The 20713-nt window shown below is 35.0% G+C and overlaps 3 protein-coding genes across 4 annotated transcripts; 1 reads left to right on the top strand and 2 right to left on the bottom strand.

Annotated features, from left to right (window-relative positions):
- The first annotated feature begins 498 nt into the window (after positions 1 to 498).
- LOC112500541 (50S ribosomal protein HLP, mitochondrial) lies at positions 499 to 7058 on the top strand. 2 transcript variants are annotated; one of them, XM_025104053.1, is made up of 6 exons: positions 530 to 587; positions 3196 to 3243; positions 3508 to 3571; positions 4717 to 4808; positions 5229 to 5604; positions 6809 to 7058. In XM_025104053.1, exons 3-5 carry the CDS (start codon positions 3538 to 3540, stop codon positions 5601 to 5603), a joined length of 501 nt encoding a protein of 166 aa, XP_024959821.1. In that variant the 5' UTR covers positions 530 to 587; positions 3196 to 3243; positions 3508 to 3537; the 3' UTR covers position 5604; positions 6809 to 7058. The 2 variants fall into 2 exon arrangements, with proteins under 2 accessions (XP_024959814.1, XP_024959821.1); XM_025104046.1 differs by lacking the exon at positions 3196 to 3243 and having other exon boundaries at positions 499 to 587.
- A 1812-nt stretch (positions 7059 to 8870) lies between these two features.
- On the bottom strand, positions 8871 to 14776 carry LOC112499896 (small nuclear ribonucleoprotein SmD3b-like). Its single transcript, XM_025103169.1, has 5 exons — positions 14563 to 14776; positions 10803 to 10855; positions 10660 to 10726; positions 10290 to 10346; positions 8871 to 9299 (listed from the first exon to the last, which is right to left on the bottom strand). Exons 1-5 carry the CDS (start codon positions 14719 to 14721, stop codon positions 9249 to 9251), a joined length of 387 nt encoding a protein of 128 aa, XP_024958937.1. The 5' UTR covers positions 14722 to 14776; the 3' UTR covers positions 8871 to 9248.
- Positions 14777 to 16971: 2195 nt separating this feature from the next.
- On the bottom strand, positions 16972 to 19025 carry LOC112525978. Its single transcript, XM_025136322.1, has 2 exons — positions 18826 to 19025; positions 16972 to 17670 (listed from the first exon to the last, which is right to left on the bottom strand). The coding sequence occupies exons 1-2, from the start codon at positions 18938 to 18940 to the stop codon at positions 17144 to 17146; spliced, it is 642 nt and encodes a 213-aa protein (XP_024992090.1). The 5' UTR covers positions 18941 to 19025; the 3' UTR covers positions 16972 to 17143.
- Between the last annotated feature and the right edge of the window lie 1688 nt (positions 19026 to 20713).

Raw genomic sequence — 20713 nt, 5'->3', positions numbered from 1 at the left:
AGTGAAAACGATTGATTTACATAGATCCACAAAAACAATCAACCATTGCTGAAATACTTATTCAATTGTGGATTATTGTGTGGCTTAATTGGTAAGTCGTAGAGACTATGGACACATCGCTTATTCAATAAGTTATTCATTGATTTTTTGATAGTGACTTAATTATACATAAATATGATTTGGGTTGGTTGTCATTTTTTGGGTTGGTTGTCATTTTTTGGGTTGAGTTGAGTTAAGATTTTTCAAACCGTAAGGATTGGGTTGAGTTGTTTAAATGTCTTCAACCCGACCAACTTAATCCATGAACACCTCTGTTATCTGTACAAAACTTATTAACTTAATGAAAAACCAACTAAAAAACGTTGTTCAGTTGCTTTTTCATTAAGCTCTATATAAAGTAAACTGTCTATATTCAGTTAAATTTATGTTGTGCTAAATAAATGACCTAAACAACGTAAATTTATATTTTTACCCTTTGTTATACCTTCCCAAAAAAACACTCTCATCGCAGGCTACTTTCTTCCACCGCCGGTCTCCCAACTCCATTTCTGCTTCTGCTTCTGCTTCTGTATGCTCGAAATTTTCAGGTACGATTTCTTGAATCCATTGGTAAGATTTCTTGAATCCACTATTAAGATTCTCTACGTCTCCTTCTTCCTGAAGGTTAAGATTACTCAATGCTCCATCCATCGATGATGTTACGATTCCTTCACTGCTCCTTCCTGTTACGTTTTCTTCTTGCTGATGTATGATGTTATGATTTAGGGTAATGAAGCTAGAACCGTGGGGATGTGATTTTCTTTTTGTTCTTCGCTCCCTCCTTTGGGATATGATTTTCTTTATCAACTGTTCTGTCACTTGGGTGTGACTTCTTTTTTCTTGAATTCACTTCTATGATTCTTTCTTATTGATTATGATAAATAATATATACGTTATGATAAATATGTTAGATAGGATTATGATTATGTATGTTTGAAGATTGTCGGGTTTATTATATTTATGCATACAAGGTGTTTGATGAAATGTGGGTGAGAAATATGGTTTTTATTTTGTTTATATTTGGGTTTTATGTAATTCTTAAAATGATATGGTATTGCAATGAAGTAGTAATTTATTGATTTATTGTGATTGTTGGTTAATTAATTTCAAATTTTCAATTAATTATTTTTTATGCATTCCTTGTTTGTTGTTCATTTTGTTTAAGCCTCGGATTAGATCATGGCACTTTGTTTTTTGTAGAAAGTGTTCGATGAGATGGCTAAAAGAAATGGTGTTTGCATGTATTAGGTTGTTTGACGAAATGCCTAACAGAAATGTGGTGTTTGCACATATAGTTTTTACTATAGACTATGCACAAACTAGTTATTTTCAACATGCCGACTGTTTATTCAGCAGACCAACCAAACAACAATTTATCTTAAATCATACCGACAACTTAATCAATACCAGCTTCATTCATACAGGACTTAATGGAAAACCAACTAAACAACCCCTTACTAAACTACTTAAACCCTAAAACCTTTTGCAATACCTACCTCACTCTGGTGTCCTTCGTCGTCGTCTTCTGTGTTGCCCTCTCCGCTCCTCTGCACCGTGTAGTTTATGAAGCGACAATCACTGGGACATACATCAGTATCAAAACCATTTTCAAAAGGTATGTTCCAGATCATCTCCTTGTTTCTCTTCCTCTTCTGTTTGATTTCACTAAAAAGCTAATCCGTTTACGATCATATCCCCCTATGCCTTCCCTGAACCCAAGCATCAATCACGCCTTTACCCACATTATTTCTGCCACGAGTCTAAACATTGACATTAGTTATAGTTTCATGCAAATACCCCATTTCAATTTAAATCTATAGGAATCCGTGTTTTATGGATTGGGAAATGTTGGTTTAAATTTATTGCTTGGTTGAATTTGGGGATCTTGTTTGCACCGAATTGTGCCTGTAACTTGTTTAAGGTTATGGTGGTTGTTAAGTTGAACTTCTGTAGTTGTTAAGTGAGCTAGTGCCTGTTTCGTCTTTGTCTTAATGTTCTTTTTTGACAAATGAATGAAGTCTCACAATGTGAGAACATATCTTAAGGTTCTTGTTGCATTTAGTGATATAGAAGAAGACAACATAAAGTATCCATCTAGAAGAATGTACAACATATGTGTGTACTTCCTTACACACCCCTCTCTAAATTATCAGAAATCTTTCACTGTTTATCAACTAAGTTTGAATTTTTCTAGATTAACTTTACTACTTCATTATGCTGGCAATAGTGATATATGAAGAATGTTAATTGGAACTCCTGGTCCCTGCCCTTAAGAAAAATATTGATACTTTTCAGCATAAAGAAGCAACCGAAAGCTGAAATCTAATAAACTTTGTTAGAACCAGCTGTGGCTATAATTTAGTAAGTTCTATAAGAATCCCAGGAGGCAAATCAAAAATCATTTAGGATTTCTGAGTTCATTCATAAAAGCTCTTCTGTTGATCAGCTGCATCTTTTGCTAATTGATCATGTAAATGGAAAATCGTGCATTTTGCACAACTATTAAACACAAATGGGTGTTTGATCGAACAGGTTTGAGATTTCTTGATGGAAACCTACATATCTTAGATGTGATTTCAAATTCTCGGATTTGGTAACTTTCTGTTGCTCATCAAACATCTTCTGTTGCTATGCTTTTTCTTCTATCCTCAACTGCAATTTTCTTTGAATCTCTCCCGTATTCTCATTTAAGGCTCCCCCATAGATCAAAATTCTGCCAACATGCCGAGCTGGAAGCAAAACCATCAATCTGCTGTGACCTTAGAATTATTATGATTCAATAGAGGAGATTAAATTCATTGCTTCATGAAGAGTTGTCTACACAAGAGAGCTAGTAAATAACTGAATGGTTGTGTTTATACCAAAACATAGTTGCTAGTTGGAATATTCTTGTGAAGCTTCACACATGTAGTTCTATGTATTTACTTGTTCATTGAAGAAGATGCTGTGAGTTGCAACAAAACAGTGCCTCAAAACTTATTTTAGATTGTTGTAAAAGAAATAGGTATTAAAGAAAACAAATGCAATATTCATGGTAACCTGATGTTTCAAAGAAATTTCTATACTGATGCAATCAATGCAGGATGTACTGAACTTTACTAGTTTCATTTATTTTGAGCAAAGTTTGAGTCTGTTTGGTCTTTTAACATTCTGTAGGATGTTTTTTTGATATTTCTTGACTGAGTTCAGGCTTTGCATGCATTGGTAAGTATGATTACCTTAATTGTTTATAGTCAAAGAACTCTTCCAAATTTTCTGAATTTATGTTTTCAAGGCTATAAAAATGTATTTACTTTCTTATCTCAGTATGAGCTTTTAGCCTTTCACACAGTTAATTTAATTGTCACATTTTTTACGAAGTGCTTATGAGGAGTCTGAATAATGGATTTTGTAAACAATTGCACTTTTTTGTTCTACTTGGGTGGTAAAGAATAGGAATAATGCTATATCATTATCTGATGTTTGCAGGTAGGGCGAGGAAATTGTAAGTAGCTCAAGATGGCAGCAAATTCTGCTTCTAATTGCATTCATGGTATGTGCTTTTAAGATTTGATTGCTCGAGTGATATAAACAAGTTTTCGTGTAGCACTCTTGTAACTGCCATTTTTTATGAGATCATTCCCCCCGGTATCATTTGGTTTTACATATCCTTTGCTTGCTTTTGGAACTGTAGGGTGTCCGCGTAAGAAAGCTAATTCCTCAAAACCAATCATCACGTGAATTCAATTGATGGAAGCAATGTCCATACTAAGTCACGTTGGTCTAGCATGTCTTTAACTATTCAGGATGCACCACCTTTATACTATTATTAATTAACCTATACACTACAAGGAGAATGAGATAAGTTCCATTGGTCTCATTGCTGACATCAAGGCATAAAGTCGCAACTTTATGAAGTTACCAAGTGTTATCTCATTGTGCGTCGACATTCATTAATGATATTATGTAAAACTGTAATATATAAATCGGGGGGCAGTATTTTTCTTGGTCAAAGAAGCCTCTATAATATGGTTCAAGTAGATTGAAGTTGGCGGTCTTGCTTAAGCTAAATATTGCATATGAGCATGTAACAGAATCACTAACCAAACATATAGTGCCATGGTGTTATCAAGTCCATTTGGCTTCTTGAATAGTTTTGCTGAAGTTTAAGATTTGTAACGATTGTTTGAATGCACTCAAGTATATAATGTTATATAAGACGGTAATAAAAGGTTTTATGCTTAAATTGAACTAGAAGTCGTCAAATAACACTTTCTTTTGTGGGGTTTGAACACGAGGGAATGATATGTTTGTTTGACTCCTCCTTGTAAGTAATTATCATCTCTATGTAGTTCGCTCGAAATTCTGCTTACTTCATCTGGGAATATGCAATTGTATATTGCCATCCAAGGCTTTTGGAGGATCTCATCTTTCGAATATAAAATATTTACAACCAAAAGCTGTAGCTTTTTCACTAATTTTTGTGCATTTTGTGGTGCATCTTGTCAATTGAGTTCAGGCATTGTTTTTGTAACTTGATGTCCATGCAACTTATGTTCACCTTTATATATGCAGTTCTTTTACAATAACAACTTAAATTTTGCATAATTAGATCCATACTATTTTTTGCGTTTTGTAATAAGTTTTGCATTTTCTGATTGTCTGCGCTGTTTTATGCATGAAATTGAACCAAACTAGTTGGCCGTTCATTGTTGCGGGGACTTGGCAATTTCTCTTCAGGCATCCTGAGATCGTCACAGGAGACTACCTGCAATAGTTTCTTGGCACAGGTTTGCTCTTTTATGTAAATTTTGACATGTAAATTTTTGTTCCATGCTGGTGTGTTTGGTGCATAGGACATGACAGGACAAAAATTGCTGTCCCATGTTTGGTGCGATATTAAGACTGGGACATGACAGGATTGAGTGGGACAAAAATGTTCTTTTTTCGTCCCACCAAAATAGATGAAACAAAATCAGGAAGATCGAACAAGATTGGTAAATTACTGAACTACCCATATCAAATTAAAACCCTAAAACCTTGCAAAATTCTGTCACCTGCCTACTTCACTCTCTTCTGTCCTGTCTAGTCCAATCTACGTACCAAACGCACACGTACCAAACGCACCCTGATGGATTCCATTTGCTATGCATGAGATTTCTCGTTTTATTTTAATCTGAAACACTTTTTTAATTCAATGTCCTTTCCAGCAAATAAGGACTTTCATACAGATGAGATCCAATCTTAAAGTGGTAGACAACTCCGGTGCAAAGCGAGTAATGTGCATACAAGCTTTGAAGGGGAAGAAAGGAGCCAGATTAGGGGATACAATAATTGCATCAGTGAAGGAGGCCCAACCAGGAGGAAAAGTAAAGAAAGGACAGGTGGTGTATGGTGTAGTTGTCCGTGCCGCTATGCAGCGTGGCCGGTGCGATGGGAGCGAGGTCAAATTTGATGATAATGCTGTTGTACTTGTTAACAAGCAAGGCGAGCCAATTGGAACCAGGGTTTTTGGCCCTGTCCCACATGAGCTAAGGAAGAAAAAGCATGTCAAGATACTCAGTCTTGCGCAGCATATTGCATGAGGTATGAATCCTTCAAATGATCAGTTTTTTCGCCCTCTTTGCTGCTAACTTTTATTTTAATGACACAAACAATGACATGAAACTTGATATGATCTCTCAACTGCACGGATGTCTATTACTCCCTCCGTCCCAAAATAATTAACCGAATGACGAATTTACCCTTGATGATAGAACCAAACCTGCTCTCTTTCTCTCCCCTCCTCCATCTCATCAACTCTTAAAAATATTTGTGCGTCAAAGTCAAGGGTATAATTGGAAATTCAATAAATTATAACTACCTATTTTGAAAGTGGATGCTTATTTATTTTGAGACAAACTTAGATGGAAATGTGGACACTTATTTTGAGGCGGTGGAAGTAATAAAAAAACTTTCTTTTCTAGTTTCTATGAAGTGTGATAATTGAAGGGATAGCTGATAGCGTAGTTTCTTTCTTGCTTGCTTATTCCTTTTTGTTTTAATACCCTGGTATTTTCCACTCTCGGTCCAACTATTTTAGGCTTTTCGCAATCTCTCATGGCCCAAAGAAACTAGTTGCTTTGCTTCTATATGATTTGGACTTGGGATCTATTGCAGCCAAGTCTCAAGCCATATTCATTAGGCTAGTTAGCATACCAAATCAAATGAACCCAATGTATCCTACTTGGAGATGAGTATATCACACTCGAAGGTGCGGTCTGGTGAGATGTATGCAGACATGACCCCTACCTGGAGAATAGAGCGGATGTTTCTATGAAGACCCCCGGCTTACAAAAAGTGTGTGTGATTTTAGAAAGGTAGCCTGAAAATATACTATGTTTGGGAAGGAGGAAGAGACCTTTTGCAATATGCTAATATACTACGTTGGTCGGTGAATAGATTATGGATGTGGTTTTTGTGAAAGGCAAATTACATGAAAACGCAATAAACTTTGTTTTGATTCTTATTAAATACGACGTACTTTCAAAGCCTTCATTTTGGTATCTTACATCTGAGATCTCAAACATTTAGACCAAATTTTCATGCAATCTCTAACCCATGTATTTAAATGTTTGAGATGTCACATCTCAGGTACGAAAATGAAGTTTTTGAAGATATGTTACAATAATAGGAATCAGACCAAAATGAACACTTCCTTGTCAAACTCAAACACGTATCCATCTTTTTACCGGATGGTGACCCTTCGTGTGTGATCATTTGTTGACGGTTAAGTTGTTTTACGTTTCAGGTTTGCAGTGGTGAGAGTAACCCGAGTAGATTCAGATTGTCGGTTGCAGAATCTGAGCTTTTGGTTTTGTTAGGAGAATTGTAAAGATTTTGGTGATTGCATGCACCATAAACTGTTGATGTTTTACATTCTTGTTGGTTTTCAGTACCACACAAGAGTTGCTCTCTTCATTTGAATGCATTTCTTTGACAAATTCACAGTTCATGCATGTATGAGTGAACATTTCAATCAAATTTGTTTTTGATGAAAATATCATTCTCTATCTTGTGTGTCACGAATCACAAAGGTCAAAAGTACCAGGAGGTTTCAGGTTCAAATTCAAGGAGGAATAAAAATCTCCTTATGGCCACGGAGGTTCAAATGCGGTGACTCCGGGCTATCTACAAAGCAGGTGGTCGCCCTGGGATTAGTTGGCTCACATAGCGGGTTGGATACCCAGGTTAATCAAAAAAAAAATCACACAATATGTGCCATCTTGTTTGTATGAAAAATTGACCAAACTAGTCATTTTTTAGCCTATCTTTTTTTAGTTTGATCAAAATAGCCAAGATTTTGCAAGTACTCATCTCACAACTTGCGAATGGTACTTTTTTTTGAATTAAATATGATTCTAGTGGGATCGGTCTGAGAAATTTGCAGAATGTTCTTTTGGCTTGCGAAATCTGCTTAGTGGCTTGCGAAATGACCCGTTAGAATTTTTGTTCATAACATAATACATTTCGTAAGTTGTAAAGTAGGCAATTACGAGATTCTTTTAGTTCAAACATAAAAAAAGTTAGCCTGAAAGTGAAGATGTAACATACTTTTAAAGCCTTTATTTTTATACTTTGGATGTGACATGTCAAACATTTAGACCAAATTGTGTTAGACGAAGATGAACCGAACCAACATATCTTGCATTTCTTAGATGTAAACCATATTTCGAGATGTCACATTTAAGGCATTAAAATGAAGATTCTAATAGTACGTTACATAATGTAGGAAATTAGACTATATAACATTTTAAGATTACTAAAAGACCTTTAGCTTAGCGGTATGTAAGTCTTTGACCTCCTAGAAGGTTAAGAGTTCAAACCTCACCAAAGCTGAGGAGGGTGTGTGAGTTTATTTGCCGTATATAAATATTATATACATAAAAAAACCATTATAGATTCATGCAATTTGTCTTTTTCTGAATGTACTATATTTTTATATAAATTGAATTAACGTATCATAACTTTGATGAATTAAGATAACATATTATAACTTTTTTTTTATTAACCTGAATATCCACCCGCTATGTGAGCCGACTAATCCCAGGGTGACCGCCTACTTTACAGATAGTCTGGAGTCAATGCATTTGAACATTTGTGGCCACAAGGGGATTCTTATTTCTCCTTGAATTTGAACCTGGGACCTCCTAGTACTTTTGACCTTTAGAGCGAAGCTCAAACCAATCAAACACCACTCTTGTGGTTACATATTATAACTTTATGAACATCAAATATATAATGTATTGTAACTTTGTAAATGGAAGAATCCTTTTAGAAGTATCATTAAACTTTCTTGTTTAAGACGTCTAGTGAGAGATACCAAAAAATACGTTCAATTTCGATACAATTTGTTCTTTTTGGACAAAAACGACAAAAATTAAGTTCGTTAACATTAGCAAATAAATATTAAGCCTTAAAGCTCCACTCAGTAGGTCGTCAACTCGAGCATCCTCAACAGCACTGGAGATTAATGGAGATACACACAAGCTAAATCGAACACCCAAAAACTAAGGCCTATTTATAATACTAGGCAAGTGCATCGTTAGACACGATGACATCACCAATATCCTTCTTCCCGCTAACTGGGGATATGACAATGTTGTTTACCGACACCCTCTAACCCACAATGCGACTAACCAAGTGTCCAAGATGATGTCCTAATAACAATCAGGAGCCGTACTCGGTCAACTCTTACGCAAACCGAACTTGATAAATGATTGCCCAATTTATATTGGCAAACGGCCCTTTCGTTTGTCAAATGCCATTAGACCAAATTTGGCTTTATTCGACTAGTTCGCATAAGTTCACCATCAACAATACTTGCATATCTTGCATTAAATCAAATCGAATTTAAAGAGAGGTATCTCACAGTGTTTCGTACAATACAATGAACAAATCAAATTCATTGAATCCGGCAAACAATATTCAAGACATCAAATAACATCATATGGACCGACCAAAACACTTAAAGAAATAGGCATACTTGTAGAATGAGTGGCCAGACGCCAATCCACCTTGCAGGCTATGAGTTGCGTTCAAGAAAATACAAGTGCCAATACAATTACCACTAAAACTATGCGCCGATTTAAATCATCCCAAATCTATTTCAAGTTTGCATTTTAAAACAATAAACCTAAACCTGTGGCACAGACAACGTTCGAAAGTAACTGACTTAGAGATCGATCACTTCACCTCCCCCTCCCAGGAGCAGCAGCACCACCACGGCCAGCAGCCTGAGCCTGCACAACAGGCAAAAAGAAAACATCAGACGTCACAATTTCAGATGCACGCTAATCCCTGATAAAGGTGACGTTATACTTTCTACTCGTTCAATCAATAAAACCAAACCAAACCAAACCAAACCAAACCAAACAGACCCAGTAATTTAGGGGTGTCCATCGATTGAAATCATTGGATATTACTATTAGTTATCCATTGGATCAGGTTGGACCCATCCAATTTTCCGACCAATCAATGACCGTTTCAACCAATTATTCGTATATTTTTCTAGTTTTCTTAAAAACACTACATAGAAATATCAACTAAAAACAATAGTGTAAAGTGTTACTAATGATATATTTATTAATTGGATGCTAGTTCAATATAATTGGATCGGATGGGTTTGGTTTTATTGTATTCTGGATTTTTATCCAAAAACCGACCGGTCCAATATGAATGTTGAAATTTCAAATATGGTCTGATCCAATTATTGCCCGCCAGCTCTAATGTATCAGTATATCCCACCTGAAGGCAGGGTCAGGGGTATGGGCAGACCTTACCTCTGTCCCAAAAGATAGATAGGTTGTTTTCAATGATAATAACATCTACAAAGAGTCAAAGATGTCGAAGGTGCACAAGTCTAAAACCCACGAGCATCTAGCATCAACTCGCAAGAGCATGGATCTTCATATTTAAGAAACAACTTTGGCAGGAATCCGTTAAAACACCAAACCACAAGGACAAAAAAGTAATTCACTCTTGAAAAAACTGCAAGTCGGGGTCTCCGGATAAACAGTCTAGTCTCTATACTTAGTGTACATTTCGTACAGAAACAGGCGGACCGGTCAAGCAAAGGGGTGTAACTGAGTTATGGTTTAGATGGTTACTGGGAATATCTCAAGACACAAGATCAAAAGTAATTAAGTGATATACAACTCAGCCCCTCTTTGCTTAGTGATGACATGCATATGCATAAAGTATATACTCTCGGCGGTAATTGTGATACTTACCCGAGCTCGCATCGCAACAGCACGGCCTCGACCAACACCAAGTGCTGAACTTTTACCCTTCAAGCAAGAAAAGTTGCATAATTTAGAAACAAAGTAACAACAAAACTACTCCCTCCATCCCAAATTAAGTGTACACTTTCAAAAGCAAGTGTCTACTTTCCAATTCTAACCTTAACTAAGAGACAAAGAAATTTATTGCTCCCTCTATTATTAAGGGTAAAACCGTCATTTAGTTAACTAAAAAATGTAATAATTACATATTCTTACAACCATGTTTTTTTTTTTCATTTCGGACATTTATCTTAGGATGGAGGGACTATAATGTAGATACTAAAAAATGTGACCAGCTGAGAGCATGAAAGGTAGGTACCTTAATTCTAGCTTCTAATCGCTTGAACATAGGAGCATTCTTAAGCATGTCTGGTATGATCATAAACCTGCAAAGTTTGTCCACATGTCAAAAAAATATTAGTGTAATGAAAACAGCTAATCTCGGAGAATAACCCCACACACCTAACTTTGCTGCCTCGAATGAAGACATGCTCAAGTTGTGACACCTTCCCATCCTGCAGATGAACAAACCAACATCAGGGTTTCGTTGTTTATAAGTAAAACAACTTACAAGAAAAGTCATCATATCAAGAAAGCAAATTCACAGTGACCATATCAATATGATATGTCAAACTTTGAAGATGGTCATAAGCACAGCCAAAATAATAGCTCAATGTGTGCAACCAATGGCGTATTCACATAAAACATATCCACAATATAAAAGCAGAAAAACACCACATCTCAAGCATTTTGTGTTGTCTGTGAATATTTTGGACCAACATACTCAATGGCTGTAACTGAAGAATGCATATTCAACAAATACTTCCTTCAGATGAATGATATATTAGCTTCCTTATCACATATGTGCTTGAAACATATGGTTTGTTACAGGTTCACATGTAGGAGAAAGTTGTTTCATTGCTCTCTTTGGCGTTTGATCATTGGAACTCAAATTGATAGTTTTAGTATGAGACAACGTATATTAGATATGCAATTCCATGGTGTGTACCACTACCATCACAGACTTGAGTTCTTTCCCAAATTCTGATACATGATCATGAATATGTCCCGTGTATTCAAATATCATACCTATTCATATTATATGGCAAGATGGCAACTATGTATCATGATACACTTGCTTCACCCAGATTAAAACAGCTACCTCCTTCAGCATGTATCTCAATTGACAATTCACTAATATTACAGATATTGGCTCTGCATATGGTTGTTGATCCAAACCGAGTCAATATTGGGTTATTCAAATATGACTCATTACATTATTGAGCTCTTTCTACACGAGCAAAGGATTTACTCGCACGCACATCAACTGCTAAAGCAAAAATGATAACAAATCATAGAACTAGTAAACTAAGGTATGCATGTCTGTTGCAGCCAAGACTATGATGCATGTGTTGAGGTGGCGGCACCAGCGGCTTGTAGTTGGAAGAACGAAGGTTTATCACTGGATGCAGCAAGGGTGTGAGAAGTGATTATTCCTTAGATATGTATTCTAGATTCATTTTAGTTGAAAATCTCCTGATGGATGTACACTTTGTTACACATATGGTTGTTGTGGGGACTGTTTCAAAATTTATAGACTAAAAAAATTGAAAAAGCTTCAGGGGTGTAGTAGTAATTGTCTTGAGTTTATAGATATATTTTTAGCTTACAAAAGAAAAATATAAAAAATAGGAAAGAAAGCAGACTGCAGAAGATGAAAAGAGAACAATATAAATAAACAAAATCCAGTCCAAGTCACTTCATTGGGTTTCAGTTTGCTTCTCTCATGACCCAAGCTCTCCCTTTGTTAATGTTAAGCATTCGTCCTCAATTGAAGCTCTGTTAGCCCTTGCACCTAAAAGATTAATTGGGGTCGATAGGCAGACGACAACGACCGAACCAAACACACTGATGGCACAGAACTGGCATCCATGCACCCAATTCTGCACCAAAGTGAAGTTCTCACAAGAACTAAAGATTTCATGAAACATTGAGCCAATGATAGTGTATAGAAGACCTTGAGTTGAGCTGAGTACATGACATGGATTTCACATTTTGTAGATAGGAATTTTGAGTTTAGACATGCTCTTTAGAGTTCCTCTGACTTTCAGAGAACTTCTTTCTCACTAGAAAGTTGAAAGGATCCCCATAAAGGCCAAGAGATATATATCAATAGGCGAGCGAACTAGAAATCGTCTCAAAATGTAAGTCATGGGACCTAATCTACTTCATTCGATGTAAACCTTCTAGCTGGCTGATGCCTACAGGATGTAGATACAAATATGATGGCCTGACTACCTTTTTACTTACTGATGCAGGACAGAATTAGGTTACAAAAAAATGTGATACTAATAAAGACGGTAAAGAGTTAGGCTTTCACGTATCCACTCTCCAAGACCCCAAGATCTCTCAGGAGTCAGGATTACACCAAAGATAAGCACAATAAAACTCTAATATCCAGATGTGAACAAAATACAAATATGCCAACAACTCAAAGTTCACACCTTATCAAAATAAATAAGAAAATAATCAATGACCCTGACAACTTTTCTTATTATTTTCTCTGTTAACTATATGTTTCTAATGATACGAATGTTATATCACCACACTTGTAAATATGGTATATAGATTCGTTAAACAACACAACTAAGAGACACCAGAATTTAAACTCCCAATTTACTGTGAAGAGCACTGTTCAAAGGGTTCACATCAATATCTGAGTCTCAGACTGGGCTACCAATGCCCGAAGAGACCCAAACGCTAAACAAACATATTGAGGTTCCTGTTTATGAAGCATGCTTATCCTGAAATACATGAACTCTAGTCTCATGCTTACACACTTGAACCTTAAGATGTTGCAAAAAATATACTAACTTTCATTATCTAATTTCAATTATTAAGATCTAGCAAAATAGAACATGAAAACCTATTACACTGCTACTGATTTCTATTATAAAATCCCCGATTCATCAGTTTAATGCTTCAATATGCAAACTAAGTCTTAAAAGCATGCACTAATTAAGTGGGATTAATCAGAATAGGCAAGGATTAATCGGGTTTCCCTGTAAATTATATCCGCAAACTAAGTTTCCTGCAAAATACCAAACCAGTTAAAAAAAAATTAAATCAGCTTAATTCAAAAAACATTTATATCCATATCAAAATCAAAGTCTACATTTTGTAGCACAATCATTTTGAACTCGAAGCAACAAAATATCAATCATGGTCATACACAGAAAAAACTAATTGAATGACTTTGCAATGGTTATTTAATTCACCGGAAGATAAAGGAGGGTTTTGACTATCAGAATTTCTCATCTTCTTCAAAATCTCTAATCTGTGGCAACCACAACTCATGGCTCAGGAGATGTCACTACCATTTGACTAATCTGACAAGAAAATACAAATATGATTTTTTCCACAAATAAAGTTTATTTTGCCTTCCTTGAATAGTCTAATCTGTGACACCATGATGTTTGGGACTACAAAAACCCAAATCATGATTAAGTTACCATTGACAAAATATGGCAATACTTGTCCACCATGTCCATACAGCAACAAAACTAGAATTCTGATCTCATTGCTTTAAGGATTCATTTGAGAGAAGTAAAATCCTGTCTTCACAGAAGTATTTGAGTCCTTCCTCCCGCACTTGTTCATTATATTTTCACAAGTACATTCTTTAACGTTCATAAAAACCATATACACCAAATTAGGTGCTCCATATGCAAATTACTCTGAATAAACTTGTCACCTTAGTGTTTCAAACTTAACCAGCCTGAAGAGCCAGTAGTACTACAAAAAGAAACCATCCTAAAATGGGTACATAATTTAAACTACACTTTGCCATTGGAATTCATGCATCAAGCCTACAACCTATGAAAATGATATTAAAGGAAGTTATACCATGCAACACACAACAACTTATTTTAAGGCAAAATCTTCTTTTGCATATAAACGAAACTAGGGTTTAGGGTTTTAGGAAATACCCATATTATGTCAGCGTTTAGTTGCTACACACGTTTTTACATTAAATTATGATAATTGCAGACGACGAAAGACATACAAATATAGCGTTTAGGGTTTCATATCATCACACAGCACCCAGTAGAAAGTTTCAATCGAGGGTTTAAAAAAATCATTAGAAAACAAAATCAAAAAAGTAGATCGAATGACGGAAAATCAAAACTTATAATCGATCGGAATCGATGAAAATACGAACCTTAGCGGTGAAAGTGACGTTTTCGACTTGGCAGTTCCAGTTATCTTCGCATTCAACCAAGCTTCCTCTGTAGACTTCTCCACTCTTGAGTTCCACCGTCACTATGTGTCCGGCGGCCTCGTGTAACAGCTTCACCGGAATCCCTAAACTCCGACTCATTGTAGGTCTGAGTGGGTACTAGTCGCCTGAAAGGGTTTCTGAGACAGAAATTCCCAAATTCAAGGCCCCTCCCAGACCTTTTATTTGATAAAAAGAATTGATTTGTTTTGTTAATTAATAATTAATTTTTTAAATATATAATATTTATATATTTATATACGACAAATACAACAAATAAATTTCAATGAATTATTATTATTTTATATAATATGTTTTTTATAAAGTATGTTAGGATGATAAATTAAATAATATTATAATAATATAACTTATGTTAAAATCTCTAAAATAGATAATCTACCGGAGTTCAGTAATTCTTTTATAAAGAACTTGTGGTAGATATTTTTTATATTTTTAATTAATTAAATAATAATTATATTCTTAACAGCGAAGGGAGATAATTTTTTTCTAAAATTGATTGGAACTGAAAATCCTATTTAATCTGATTGAAGCCCTAGCTGGTACAGAAAATAGTCAGAGCTTTACGTGACTAAAAAAGTAATGTTCATTCGATCCAAATCAAAAAGAGGTCGTCTGAAAAGGACTAGCCAACTTGGTCTTGATTTTCGACCGATATTTGTCATACCCCATTTACATGTTTTCTCATTTTTAAAAACTGATATATGTTAAAAAAATCGAATATATATATAGCGACCAAATGAAAACCATTCAATTTGTAAAAACCGTAAAAACTTCATTCCACAAATCATAATTTTTCATTTTGTTCATTTTTTTGTAATTATGAGAGGTTGATTAATCATTTTTATTGTGGAATATGTTAATTATGGATATAATCATCTTCGTTATTTTAATTTTAGAGAAATAAATGAAACAGTTTCATTAAAATTTCATTAAGTAGTATATGAAATAATTTCATAACCATATATGAAACAACTTCATCAAAAAAGGTATTATATGAAACAATTTCACAAGATTAAACAATTTCATGAAAAAATTTCATAAGATTAAACAATTAAATCGACGGATGAGAGTAGTTTTTACGGTTTTTACAAATTGGAGTAGTTTTCATTTGATCGCTCCTCTATACACATACATGTATATATATACATATATATATAGATATAGATATATATATATATATAGAGAGAGAGAGAGAGAGAGATTTGAATATACGTTATAAGACTAAGGTGTCATTTGGCATTTTTTTTTATTGCGTTGAATAAACAACATTTACATATAGGTGGTTTCAAGAGAGACCGTTAAAAAAAAAAGGTGAACAAGTATAGTCATTCGAGCCATTCATTTATTTAACTTAATAGCTGTGAAGAACACGTGCAATTACATTTTGTTGAACTAAATTCACAATCATAAGAACAGTTACATTCGAATCTAGAACATCTATTTTTTAGATCCAACAGTTAATAGAAGTCCCTTTGATCCTTAGGGTTTTCTCTTGAACCTCCATTGGCTTGAACGTTGACTAATAAGTAAAAGCAAGATGATATTAAACAAATTTGTAAAACCCTTTATTTCGACATGGAAAACAAAATAATCAAAACCAGATGTAAATGCAGCTTCAGCTCTTTACTCGCAGTGACAGGAGGCAAGAGTCACCACCCTTGCACAGTAACACTAATCGGGTAAGAGTCTTTTTCATCATTTACCAGATAAAATTTCCGGTTCTTGTTACCTTTTACCGGGTAGGATTCTGAGTTTGTCATTCTCACAATCTAATCCAGTTAGCTGAATCAAATAAAATACGATACCACATGTACATAAATTCGAGACAAGCCGATGCAAATACAATTTCAAAATACTTGTAGTTTGATGACTTTTTATAGACAACTGACATCTAAGATTCATTTTGTTTATAAATCTTTTTCCTGATATTTCATCATCCATTCTGTTCGTCTCATCCTCGATCCTTCTTTCACGTTCATTCTTCTCACGCATCAACATAAAAAAGTAAGAGCCTTTGATCTTACGGTATCCAACAACCTAATATTCCCAAAGGAGAACGGGTCCAACTCTCAAATGTGGAAAGTGTGTGTGAGTTTCACTTATCAAATAAAAATACTCTGGGCCGTTTACCAAACTTTTACAGAGTAAGCGCTTACCAGATGTCACTTATCTTACCTGATGAACATGACAAGAGCCAAAAGTCTTACTCGATAAGAGATATAGAAAAGACCAAGAAAACCCCAAATTCAAACAACTTCAAGAAGATGTTTCCATTAAAAAAAACAAAGAAAACCACCAAGTTTTCAAAGTTCATAACACCAAAGACCCCCCCCCCCCAATGCTTTCCTTCCTAACTACCAACATCAATCAAATTGCATCTTTGATTGCAACTTCACAAACCCAATAAAACATGGCTTAATAATATCCATGATCATAAAACCATTTCACAAATTGGTAATAGTTGTAATCATAATTGTACCAAGAACTATAAAGAAACCAGTTATTAATACCCTTTTCTTGCAGTCCTCTTCATTGCAGTTTTCTTTTCCACAGTGCCACCAATTGATCTATCAAAGCTCATAGCCAATGGTGGTTTCTTGTTTTCTTTACTGCTACTTCTTAACGAATACCTCTGTGTCGTCGCCACTTCTCTCCTCTCGATCAATGGGGTCGTCATCTTTTTCGCGCTCTCAAATTTCTTGATTTCTCCTGTTCTCTTTGTTGACTCCATCTTAACCCCAAGATACTGTTTGCATGGAGTCTTTTTCTCAACCCCGGATTCGCCTCTCTTCCTTCTCAGCCGTTCGTTCCTTCTTGCAGAGTACTCATCATAAAACTTCCCCCTTTCGAAAAGAGGAGTCCCATTATAAGCATTTGAAGATTGATTTGTATCGGTGGATCCCCTCAAGTTATCTTGAACCATCTTTGTTAAAGCTCTTAATTCAGAAGAAATCGTGTGGTATTCAGGGTGGAGTTCGGGTTCTTCTACGTCCGAAGATTGTTTAGGCAGACAAGATTTCGTGAAAGAAGCTGTAAAATCAAGCAAAGATACAAACTTGAGCACATGGTTGGTGGAAAAGATTATTGCAATCAAGTTCATAGTGATAAAGCTACTGCTTCACATTTTTAATCACATAAATCAAACCAAAACCAAACGAGCACATTATATCTCACACGAAGATGGGTTCCTGGGGATAAGATTATACGCAAACCTGACCTCCACCTCAAAAAGTAGAGCCGTTGTTTCGATTATGTGTTAAAAATTTGTTATTATAGTACATCTTGGAAGAAGTTTATAACAGATCCGAAGACTTGAATCCTAATAACACGTACATGTAAGGAGGATTTTTGGATCTTACATAAAACTTTTCTTTTGAAGAGTTGAATTTCTTAAATCCATCATGTAAGAATCTTGGATGAGTGACTTATAATAAAATCACGGCCATCATGCTACAACAGTCACAATTATGCTTGCGCTTTCGCAACCGGTCATCTAAATGAAGTTCTAGGAGAATAACCAAACTGACACAGTAAATCCACCCGAAAGTAGGGCCTCGGAGGAGTGTGAGATGTATGCACACCTGACCACTATCCCATAAGAGTATAGCGGAGGTTTTGTTTCAGAGTCATGCCAATGGAAAACCTAAACATGACTCTTCAGTCTTCACATCCATGAATCTTTGAACAGATTTTTTTCACTACCAAAAATATGAATTTTGGAAAACCCTGGATACTCGGGTTCAAATACCCATGGATTCACCGTTTGCTCACTGGCTTCAGATGATTCTGAAAATTTTCTTATACAGATGTAGAGAGAAGTTAAGCTAGGCATTTTCACAAACACCTACAAGGCATTCGTAAGTCGTGACATGACCAGTTTCAAATTCACGGTATAAAGAAACCCAGAAATCTTTAATAATCAATCAACCATAAAATCGAAGAAAATGAAGAACTTTCATGATTCTGAACTTGTGAACAGATTTATTTCTATAACAAACAGGCGACTTCTTGAAAATAAAAATTCTTTTTCAAAAGCGACGGAGAAGTTCACCAGAACATTTTCACAAACATCTGGAAGGGTTTCGTGATTTAACAAATTTCATTTCACTAAATCGAGAACCCTGAAACCTCTAGTACTCCGTCAATCGGTTTCCACATAAAATCTACGAAAATGAAGAAAAATACCTGATGGGGTTTGAAGGTTGTTCACAGTTGTCTGACTACCACGACGTGGTCGAAGCCTTATCGGAGATCTCATCGCTAGCGGTGGTTTCCGATCTGATCGCATCATCTTTGACATCTACAGAGAGAATTAGGTTGAAGAATGCAGATTTGACCTTTGTTCTATGATTGTGCAATTTGTGGCGATTTCAAATATTTTGGAATACTTCAAAGTAAAGGTGAAAAGGGGAGCGTATGACCTAACGGTCATATTTGTTGATCCAACGGTCCACAATCGTTTTGGGCCATCTTGTAATAATCACTAAAGAGAATTACATTTTTAGTCCCTGTAGTTTGAAAATTTTAACGGACTCTGCTCTAGTTTTAAACAATTAACGAAACATGCCCATGTAATTTCTACAATTACTTTGATATATCTACAATTACTTTGATATATGAAAAATATAAAATATAAATAAGATAATTATTGAGTTCTAATAAAATACTTAATTATTATATTTAAAAAAAATTATCAGACCAAAAATAAATTAGTTCGTTTTTAAATTTCAATTAAATTATGATATAAAATTAAAATTAAAGAAATTATACAAAAATGAAAACTTTTAAATAGTTAATTTGATATTAGTATCGTTTATTTTTTTCAAAACTTTATAATATCTTCAAATTTATATTTCATTCAAAAATAAAAACATTTTTTTTCTCAAAACCACATAAAATCGCATTATAATATCGATAGACCCAAAATATAAAACGAAATATTAAAATCAAGATGCATCTCGTTACATTGTGCGAATATCCTAATATATCTCATTATTTAATCTAAGAATCTAAATCATCGCAAGAGAAAGACCATGCCTATCGATAACGGTTCCTGACCAGGTCGAGCCAGTTCATGAACCACCAACAATAAACTAGTCCTACCCCACACGGGTTATTCATTAGGTCAAGACACTTTATGAACACCGTGAACAAACTATGTTTCCATTAAGTCATGTGTAAATGAAGTTGTCTTAATGGATTGATCCATCTGTAAAGATAGATAATGTTTTTGGTTTAGTAGGTTTTTTTCATCAATATGAAAAGCGTGTTCTTTAAATTTGGACTTGGGAAGTTGGGAGGGGTAGGTTAGGAAAAAGCTTGATGTTATGCATCAAGCCCTTCCTGTAAGCTTACTGAATAAATCGTTTTCTATATCATTAAGCCACTATCAAATAGTCATGTATAGATGATCGAATGAACCGAGTCTCATTAAGCTGCTAACAAATAGACCCTTAGTAGTTCATGGACAAACTACTCATATCAAACTAGTTACTGACTAGGTCGATCAAGTCCATAAGATCAGAACCGGTTTGATTACAACTAGTTTGTCCCTAATGGTTCATGAACCACGTTAGACAAACTAATCTTACATAGATCGGTTATTAACTAGGTCGAGCTAGTCCCTTGATGAACACGAGCCGGTCTAGTACGACTAGTTTGTTTATGGTGGTTCATAGTCGGTCCATGAACCAACAACAACGAACTACCCAACGGAAAAGAAACATCTACCTAAGAAATGTTATTTTTTTCCTTTGAACCTTTTTGGACATCATGTAATTGAATTCTATTGGCTTGCTTATTTGAAACAATTTATGCTTTTCTATAAAAGTCCTTATCAACTTATTATAAGTTAGAATGATTTAACTTTTTAAATAACTTCTTATTACCGGTCTGCCACCGGTATAAGTTGTTTATCCAAACACTTAAAAGTGCTTATTACAGTGCCACAACGAAATAAGTCAATAAGTTATTTTTATAAGCAATCCCAAACACCCCTTTAACACCACATAGCTAGCTCTATGCATAACAAATTACTTATGCTTTGTTGAAAAACCAATGTTTAGGAGCAAAT

Source organism: Cynara cardunculus, assembly GCF_001531365.2.
Source record: "Cynara cardunculus var. scolymus isolate 2C chromosome LG 1, CcrdV1, whole genome shotgun sequence".
Classification (NCBI taxonomy): Eukaryota; Viridiplantae; Streptophyta; class Magnoliopsida; order Asterales; family Asteraceae; genus Cynara; species Cynara cardunculus.
The sequence above is the reverse complement of the archived record's forward strand: the minus strand, read 5'-3'. Positions and strand labels throughout refer to the sequence as shown.